The following is a 10,365-nucleotide window of genomic DNA, read 5'->3' as shown; positions in this document are numbered from 1 at the left end:
CTGAGCAGCTGGGCTGTTGGCTCTGGTCCCTTTGCAAAAAGGGGGTAATGTGTTCTTGTGTATGACAGGGGAGTGAAGGTGGGGGGAGTTCCTAGAGGGTTGTTCTGTCATTTTTGTCCTGTGTGACTTAAAATCAAGGTATGAGGGGGCTGAGTGTGTATATTTTTTGGATCAGCTTCACTACTACTGACCTGTTTTTAGGCAGCTATCTTAGAGACTCACACGAATGTTGGAACATTGTTTCTTTTTCTTCCTTCCTTCCTTCCTACCTATGTGAAAATTCCTTAATCACTTTAAAAAAATTTTTTTAGGTTATACATTCATTTTTGACATTCATTTTTAACATATTTTCATATAAAGACATGTTGGGAGAGAAAAATCAGAATAAAAAGGAAAGACAAGATAAAAAAAAAACAAGAGAAAAAAAGGCTAAAGTAGCATATACATTGATTCACATTCAGTCTCAATAGTTCTCTCTCTGGACAAAGTCAGCTTAATAAATGTTGGTGAATATACAAATGGTGAAGGAATGAAAAAGAAGCAATGAATCTGTGATTAGGATTTCTCTCATGGCTCTTACCCAGGTGCCCTCAATATTATTTCCTATTCTATTTTGATACCTTTCCTCTATTGCCCCTTCTCCAGTCCTCCATCTTCTCCCATATGCATCAGCTTGCCTTTGGTATATTTATGCAAGCCCATTCTTCAAGCTGTTTAGGCAACCTGGTTGAATGCTATCAGGGAGGCTGCACAAGACTGAGAGCTTCATAGGGTTGGGGCTTCCATTGTAAATACTTTGAAGAGGAATTGAAGACTTCTGTAAGGAGCCCTATGATTCATTTTCCTGATGACTCCAGATCCTGTTTCATGTCTTTTGTATGAAGTACACAGGGAGCTTTCATTATGACACGGGAGAGTTAGCTTGATCCTAAGACATGCCTGGGTGTGGGGCGCCTACTGCAGGTTGCTGAGCAATCTTAAATGATCAAATCTCCCAAAGGTAGAAATAACACCTCCCCATTGGGAAACATTAATCCTCCTATACTTTGACTTTGCCAATAATAAGATCAAGTTAATAATTCCCTTGAAAATTTATACAATGGATGTTTACATCTCTTTGGAAAGGCTGTCATAGCCAGAGTTGATTTAGAGGCTGTCAGTTCTGATGCAAAAAAGTCAACTAGACAGGAGTCAGGGGATTCAAGCTCCAGCGAGGCCATTAAATTATAATGTGATTTTGGGCAAAGCATTTCCCTTCTCCTGGCCTTGTTTCCTTCTATATAAAACAAGAGGTTTGGATTCAGTGATCTGTGGAGTCTTTGCCAGTTCTAATTTTCTCCCAATGATTCCATTCTGCTTCCTTGGAGCTCAGCCTTGATAAGCTCAGTAGGGCTGATAGATCCTTTGACAACATTGGTTGTGAAAATGGTGTTCTTCATTAATTTGTTTTTTGTCATCTGTTTCAGCTTGAGCTTGCTGCACATTTGGGGAAGAACATGTAATATTTCTTTGGGATACTAGATGGATTGAAAATCATCCTTAAGTTTTTTCTTACGGTTTCCTTCTACGAAGAAGAAATCCATGCTTGCTATCTTCTTACCTAGCTCTGTATTCACCCTGCTGCCAATAACTTGATTAGCTGTGCTGGGAACTGTGTCAGAAAATAAAGAGATGTATTCTGGTAATTTTGGATGTTCTTTTTTATTACCCTGAAAAATAAAACCACATTTCATGTAAGTTATGTAAAATATTTCTATCTAAATTCTGGCACGGCATATATACACATATGATCATGTGGCATTTTGGTATTACAATGATGACAACAATATAATAATAACAGCAGCTAACATTTATAAGTGCTTAAAGGATTTATAAAGGGAATGTGAATATATTAAGCACCTATTTGTATGCCAGAAATTGTGCTAAACACTTAAAACTTATTATTTAACTTAGTCCTTCCAACATCTCTGTGAGGTAGGGGCTAATATTATACCCATTTTACAGCTGAGGAAACTGAGGCAGATAACAATTAAGTGACTTCTAGGGTTCTACAACTAGTTAATATCTGAGGCTGCATTTGAACTCAAGTCTATTTGACTCCAGGATCATTATTTTGTCTACTGTGCTTCAATGTTGCCTATAGATTTCTATATAAAGAGTTGGATTGAGTCCAGAAGACTTAGGTTCAAATATTGCTTCTGCCCCATTTTGGCTATAGGAACCTGAGTAAGTTATTTAACTTCTTTGTACTAGAGTAAATCTCTAAGACTCCAGATTTCAAAGAAATGATAGCTTTGCATTGGCCAAGGAAGGTCTTCAGCAAACACCTTCTTCATTGAGGAAATAATGTCTTTTTTTTTTTAAAGGGGTGTGTACTTATAGGGGTGGATGGTTGTAAAGTGCTTATTATATACATTACTTTCTTTGATCTTTCTAATGACCCAGTTTGGTAGGTACTCATGTTTTTGACAGATGGGGAAACTGAGAGCATAGCAAAGTAAAGCAACCTGCTCCTCATCATACAACTTGTTAGTTGATCTAAGTTCAATAATGAGAGTATTTTATTTAGAAGGAATTTGCTGATTTAATTTTTTTAAGGTCTTAGAAACTGTAGTTAGAGTGGCAAATGATTTCATTTCTAGATTCAGCATTATGTAGTAGGAAGAATAGTAGGTTTAGACTCAGAGTACAAGATGAGATATCTAATTTTTTTGGATATGACTAATGTGGGAATTAGTTTTATTTGACTGTATATTTATTACACAGGTTTTGATTTGCCTTTTTTTTTTCCCCAAAGAAGGAGGAAACAATAGAGAGAAAAATAGATTTTTGCTAGAAAGAAAATTAAATAAAAAAAAAAATAAAGCATTTCAGAAGAGAAGTGGGTTTGGAATCAAGATCAGGGTTCAAATTCTTTCTCAGACACTTATTAGCCATTGTGGTTGTTGTTATTGGCCCTTCGTTTTTGAACAGGAACAATAACATCATGGAGTGATGCCTTGACTCATGCATGAATTGGATAAATTGGCTGTGTGACTTTGGCAATTCACTGTGAGCCTTGTTTTCCCACTTTAAAGTGGTATTTTGATAGGATTATTATAAGTATCAAATATGGTGACATATGAAATACTCCTTTACAAGCCTTAAAGTGCTGTCAAAATAAATACACCAGCTATTTCTAATGTAGCCCTTTCCCAATTCCCACAGGATTCCTTTGGCATAAAAGTCCACATGAAAAGAAAGTTAAGGAAAAATTCAAGTTGTTTAACCTGGAGGAAAAAAGCTGGAGAAATGTCATTTTCAACTTAATTAGGTAGTTAATCTGCTTCTATAAAATTCTTTCAATCTATTTCAAAGACTTCAATTATGGTCCCAAAAAAACCATTCTGTAGGAGGTGACCAGAACTACTTTCCATGGGGATAGCACAAGAGGAAGCATACCATTTGAATCACTGCTAAAAGGACTTGATTGAGATCAAAAACTGTATCTATATTAACTAATATTACCAGTCTCTGGGCATTAATTGGCTAGATACATTCTTTTGACCCATTGAATCCCCAAGGAAGGCTTGCTAGATATAAGTTTCATCTTTTAGGCCAGGATTTACCATTTTTATTTTTTAGAGAGGGGGAGGGTTCTTTTTTAAAGTTTTGTACCTTTTTTCCTTTTAAGTTTTCAACTGTATTTTAGTTTTCCAAATATATGTAAAATAGTTTTCAACATTTATTTTTGTAAGGCTTTGTGTTCCAAATTTTTCTCCTTCCCTACCTTTTCTCCCTCTTCCCAAGACAGCAAGTAATCTGATAGAGGTTAAAAACATATAATCCTTTTAAATATATTTCCATACTTGTCTTGTTGTGCAAGAAAAATCAGAACAAAAGGGAAAAAACCATGTGGAATCCTCCCTCCCCCCAGAGTTTTGTACCTTTTAATTTACAGGATTTAGAGTTGAAAGGTACTGTCCAATTTAATCCTTCCATTTTATAGGTGAGGGAACTGAAGGCTGAGAGAGGAAAAGGAACTTTCCCAAAAAATAGCAGAGATGGGATTTGAACCTGGGTTTGAGAGCAAATTCAGCTCTTTCTATGATACCATTTTTAAAGTAGTGTCAGCCCAGGGTGGTTTTGCAGCAGTAAAGTATTGTTTACCTCTTGCCAAATTGTGTATATCCTGAAGTGGTGATTAAATTTAATTCAGTAAAATTTTATTAAGTGTCTACTATGTAGGAGACACTGTTATTTACTGAAGACACAAAACACGAAAATGAAACAATCTCTGCCAGCAAACATTTTATATTGTACTTAGGGGATTCTGCATGTACACACACGTACGTGAAGGCTATTCCAGAGATCTGAGATTTTACTCACACAGGGAAATATTGATGTGTTAATCCCCTCCATCAGTTCTAAACATAGTCAGGTTGGAACCTAATTAACAATCTAGTAACCAAACAGAGACCAAGTTTGAAGGTAGGTCAATCCAGGCCTTATTGACTCCAAGCTTAGGATTCTGTCTACTAAATGACATTTTCCTCTATTTTAAAAATATGATGAGCACCCAAGTAAACATGCAGATTTATTTGAAAAGGGAAAGAGCACCCAAAACTGATGACATCATGAAAGGTTTCCTGATGATAGACCTCCTTCCTAGAGGGGGTACCTGAGAACCAAGAACAAATTTTTTATCGTCATCATTTGTTTGTTCTTTATTTTCAAAGGCGACCAATGGCATCATGAGGTAGTCTTGACTTATGAGTAAACTGGATTTAAGTGAGGCAGATTACACAATCTCCCTCTCTCTTCCAGAGTCATCGAAATCCAAGACAAAAGTCAGGATGATCAGTAATGATTTGGGATCCAGTGGATGACCTTGGTGTCTTTGATATCTAACCAAGCTCTAATTATTGCATAGCACCTGCTTCCAACACTTTTATGGCCATTGGAACAAATTGTTCTTATCTACTTGTTCCACTAGAGGAAATCTATGCTTATGTACTTGGAACTTATTTACTTGTTTACATACTATGTTCCACAAGCAGAATTAAGTTCCTTGAGGTCTAATACCATTGGGGTTTTACTTTTGGATCTTGAGAGCCTCACACAATGCCTTGTACATAGTAGAGAGGTACTTAAGAAGTGTTTGAATTTCCTGTTTTGGTGCATTTGTTCAGGAAGGTCCAGGGACAGCAGAAACACAGTCTGTCTGTCATGAAGCCAATATTTTAGGCCCTTTCAGTTTTGGGGGACCAGCTAGAGTTTAGCTCTTGGTGGCACATTATTGGGAATTCAGGGTTATCTTTACTCCATGATGACACATTAGAAGAAGATATGATATTGAGTAGACAACACTAACATACATAAATATATCTTACCATCTGATCATAGTCTTTCAAAAAACTCCAATTTTCAACCCTGGGAAGAAAAACCAGATTATATCAAATCTATGAGAGATATTTTTCTTTCTACCTTTCATAATATATTACTTCCCCTTTTGTAGTAAACTGGGTACAGAATGCCTATCCATATTTCACTGTCTCTCTAAAATAATTCCTTTTCATGTTATCATGATTGTTCTGAAAGCAGGCTTCCCAAACTCCTCCCTTCATGGACGCTATTATCACAGGTGCTCTCAGTTAATACTACTATTACATCATATGCATATACATATAGACATACAGGTATGTGTGTATACAAATATATGAGGTGTTTAAGCACAGAAGCATAAAATGAATTAATATTTTAGGGACACCTTGTATACACACACATAAATATATATATATAATCATACAGATGTATATATATGTAGATAGACATAGATGAGAGATTAGATAAATGTATGATTTAATCAGGGTAGTAATAAAATTGCTTTAATGGAATCCCCTTCTTTACTTTTTTCTTTCTGTAGATTTAAGAATGTCTCATGATAATTCTTTTAGTGTCTATCACTACCTATTATCCACTAACCCTCAGAAGTCCTTCATTGTAATAAATATGTATAGTGAAGAAAAAGAAATCAACACATCAGCCATGGCTGAAAATTGGTTATGTCTGCGTCTGTACTTCTAATCATAAAGAAATGCTTTCCCAGTATAGGGGAAGAGTTTCTCCTGGGGCTGAGAGAAACCTTTTGAGGTCAAGGAGTAGCTGTTAGTTCTTTAGCTGGAATAAAAGCATGCATGAAGGTATCTTGAAGTCAGATTATAGAGAACTTTAATTTCCAGGCTAGGGGTAGCTAGGTATCCCAGTTGTTTCCCCATACTGGGAAAGCATTTCTTGTTTTAGCTCTGCCTTCAAGGATCATTAGCTTCCTATAAGGCTTAGTTAGACAATACGACTAACTCTCTAGTTATTATTAGCTTCCAATTCTTCTTCAAATGACCATATGTTTATTATGCTCTATACAGAGATGCTCGCAAGAAAATACAATCTTCTTGGCCGCAGATAAAGTTTGTTTCTTTGTCACTCCAGTAGTCAGAAGAGAGCTGGGGTAGGACCTTAATAAATGATTATTGCATTGAATTAAAATGGCATTTTACTAAAAGACTTTGTATGCTGTGAACTAAATTAAATAACAGTGAAGATTTCCCCTTCTTGTCATTTTATTAAAAGATTAGACCACTAATTAATTACATTTGTATGGAACTAACCTTTCTTACTGACTTAAAAAAATTCTATTTTCCCAAATGAAATTCTAACATAAATAACTGGAGAGAAATTGAAGCATGTTGAAATTCCAGGTCTTCAGGGATAAAAAAGCATGTTTAATATACTAAGATTTAGAGCTGGAAGGGATCCCAGAGAGCACCTAGTCCCCTCCCCTTCTTTTTTATAAACAAGGAAGCTAAAATCCAGAGAGATAAGTGACTTGTGGGTATGGGAGTTAAACTGGTCTTTCCATGCTCAATTTAGTATTTTTCCCACAAAATCTCTTGGACTTTGAATTATCAAAGAATTTTGACAGTAAAAATAAAGGTAACTGATTTCTGTATTTGATGCCAGCTCTTGGATACATGTTCTTGACTTTTCTCCTTAGCTCACCCTAACCTTCCTTCATTGAATATAGCATCTCCCTTCTGAAGAATGGTATTGAACATCAGAGAATAGGAACCTCTTAGGATCATAAAAAGGGGATACTAGTCTAAGCCCCATGTTTATAGGTGAGGAAACTGAAGCTTAGAGAAACAGGAGAAATAACTTGTTTAAGGTAACGAAAATAAAAAGTGGAAGATCTGGGATTCAAATTGAATTAGAGGAAGATGCCCAGGCTAGGTACTTAATAAATGTTTATCTGTTGAATGAATGACTAAATAGCTAGTGCATTTTGGAGACATGAGTTCAGGTCTCAGCTTTAGTTTTACTAGCTCCCTGACCCAGAACAAACCATCTTATTCCTGGAGTTTAATTACTGCATTTATAAAATGGGGATGATAATGCTCACTGCTCCCTACTTTCCCTCACTTTCCCCATAGTCCTGGGTGAGGAAAGGGCTTTGCAGACTATAGAATCTAGAGACATGAGAGTTACTGTTATTCTCATGACAGAAGAACTTTCACTTTTTGAAGGGTTTCCCTGACTTCAAATCTAAGGTTTATAGTACCACATCATGAGCATCTACTGGGGGCTAGGAACTTCCAAAATGAAAAATCAAACAAACAAAAAAACAAGACATAGTTATTTTTGTAGTGATATATGAGCTGTTTGCCTTAGAAGTATTCCAGACTCATCTATTTTGAATTTTAGGATGAAAATAAAATAAGTTTATGAGAAAATGAAATTAAAATGATTGTGCTAGAGTAGAGCACTGACCTGACCTCATTCTACCATTTATTGACTATGCTTCTGGGCAAAACACTGCTCATCTCTGGGCCTCATTTTCTCCTGAGTTCCCACTTTGTAACGTGAGGTTTGACTACATGATCTCTTATGGTCTTCCCAGCTCTAACAATCTATGTTCTACAGTCTCTCCAGTTCTAACATTCTGGTTCTAAAGTCTCCCCCAGTTCTAATACACTGATTCTCAAACCTCCCCCAGTTCTAACATTCTGGTTCTAAGGTCTCCCTCCATTCTAATAATCTATGTTCTAAGGTCTATTCCAGTTCTAACATTCTGTGTTCTAAGGTCTCCCCCAGTTTTAGCATTTTATGTTTCAAGGACTCCCCCAGTTCTAGAATTCTGTTACAAAGCCTCTCCCAATTCTAGCATTCTGTGTTCCAAGGTCTCCTCCAGTTCTAGCATTCTCTATTTTGTCTCTTCCCCCTCTAAAATTCTCTATTGTAAAATTTCCTCCATTTCTAACATTCTGTTCTAAAGTCTGCTTCCTGATCCCCCACCCCCTAACATTCAGTAATTTAAATTAATTAAATTAAATTAAATGTAATTTAAACAATTCAGTTGAACAAACTTTTATCAAAAAGCTCCAATATATAAGGCATTGGGAGATAAGGACAAAAATGAACATTCTTTGCCTTCAAGAAACCTACATTCTATTGGGGGATACGACACATACACTAGTCAATAAGTACTTGGAGGTGGGAGCCCACCTTAATCCCTGTAGGGGTGGGGGTGGGGCCGAAATCAGAAAAGACTTTCTGGAGGAATTGGTATCTAAATCGAGGAAGGTAGGGCCTCTGAAAGGCGGAGATGAGGTAGGAGTGTACCATGCCTGGATGGGGGATTTGAATGTATGGCCTTTGTTTCGAACTTTGCTTAAATAGCTCACTAAGGGCCAAAAAGTGATGAAGTTATAGAGGGCAGCTAGGCTGCCTCCAGCCACAGAGGACGGGAAAGGGAGCTTGTTTACCAGCGTTTGTTGCTTCTGAGCTCAGCCTCCAGCAGCTCCCTCCACAGGTTATCCTGATGGACCTGGTTTGCCTGCAGTGCAGCCTGCTCAGCCTCCCGGGCTTGGGCTCCCTGTGTCCAGGTGGGGCTGATACCTGCTGGAATACTAGGGAGGGCAGGGGTGGAAACCAAGGCTGAGTCAAAGGGCCTGGGTGATTGTTGCCTGCGGCCAGCTAATGTGGCTCTCTTCAATGCCGGAGAAGGGCTCCCCATTCTTGCTTAAAGTGTCTATCAGAAAGGTCTTCTGGTATCTGTTGCTCCCTCCTAGTGAATGGAACCACTGCATCCAAGAATATTAAAGCGAACTTCTTTGCTTGTTATTTCCTGGTTCTGCACCGGTCCGCTGAGCCCCTGAGATCTGAGAGCTAGAACAGATCTCCAAGCTCATCTAATCTGATCTGGGCCAGGACAGAATCTCCTCTGTAAGTTATAAAGCCTCTCCCTTCCGTCTCAGCTTCCCTCCAAACCTCAGTCCACATGAGCGGGGCCAGCTGAAGTTTGCTGGAGCTCAGAGACGGCCTAATCCTGTCTCTTTGTCGGAGAGCTTGGGACAGTGAGTGCTCCATCAATGCCAAGGGTTGCTCTAGTGTGTTTACTGTTGCTCCTAGAAACCAGACAAGCTCATGAATATTCACCAGAGATGGACCAGAAACCAGTGGTAGCCGAGAGGAACTAGCCCCTTCTGTCCCCGGATCCCTTACTCGGGGTGGGGGTAGAGGGTATCGGAGCAGAACAGAGCTTTCTTTATCTAAACACTGTAGTATTTCCCTCTCATAAGTCATAAGACCTTCTGTTAAGAATCTCCAAAGTAACTTGGGGTGGGAGTGGGGAAATCTAGAAATCTAGATTGTAGTGAGAAGTGGCCAGTTGCAGCTATTTAATTTGGGTGGCCAGCATTTTTATTCCAGGCAAAACAATTCAGTGTATTATCTCAGGTGTATCATAGTGTGGGGGAGATAGAACGTATGACCAGAAAGTTCTAGATTAAAAATCAAAAAGTCCTAATTTCAGAACTCAGCAGCTGTATGGCCAGGATCAAATGGCTTAGCCTCTGGGAGCTGTAGGCAATTATCTAGATTTCACATTCACAAAATATATTAGATCACAGATCCTTTCTTCTTTGTGAGAGGTGTATGTGATAAAGGTCTCATTTTTAAGACGGAAAAAAAAAATTGATTCAACTTTATAAGAATAAGAGCCATTCCTTCCTCAAATGATCATTAACTAAACAATGGACATTTCTTTTGCTTTCAAGTCAATGGACATTTATTTTACTTTTTAAAATGATTTAAATTACTTAAATAAACAAAAAACATTTAAATAAATTAATTAAATTTTAAAAATTAAAAATAAGTTTTTATTGCTGTCTTCTGGTTCTTTTTATTGTTATCATAATTCTTCCCAGTATTTCTTCCCCTCCCCCTCTCAAAGGGCTATGCCTTATGATAAATAATATTTTTTTAAGACAAAAAAAGCAAGAAAAATCAGATCTGATCAATACTTTGAAAAAGTCTGAAAACTTGTAT

General features: G+C 37.4%; 1 protein-coding gene across 1 annotated transcript; it reads right to left on the bottom strand.

Moving 5' to 3' along the window:
* Positions 1-468: 468 nt before the first annotated feature.
* On the bottom strand, positions 469-9,580 carry C2H2orf50 (chromosome 2 C2orf50 homolog). Its single transcript, XM_012540156.2, has 3 exons — positions 8,802-9,580; positions 5,373-5,412; positions 469-1,709 (listed from the first exon to the last, which is right to left on the bottom strand). Exons 1-3 carry the CDS (start codon positions 9,050-9,052, stop codon positions 1,518-1,520), a joined length of 483 nt encoding a protein of 160 aa, XP_012395610.1. The 5' UTR covers positions 9,053-9,580; the 3' UTR covers positions 469-1,517.
* Between the last annotated feature and the right edge of the window lie 785 nt (positions 9,581-10,365).

Source organism: Sarcophilus harrisii, chromosome 2 (assembly GCF_902635505.1).
Source record: "Sarcophilus harrisii chromosome 2, mSarHar1.11, whole genome shotgun sequence".
NCBI classification, from domain to species: Eukaryota; Metazoa; Chordata; class Mammalia; order Dasyuromorphia; family Dasyuridae; genus Sarcophilus; species Sarcophilus harrisii.
This window is presented reverse-complemented; position numbering and strand designations above follow the sequence as displayed.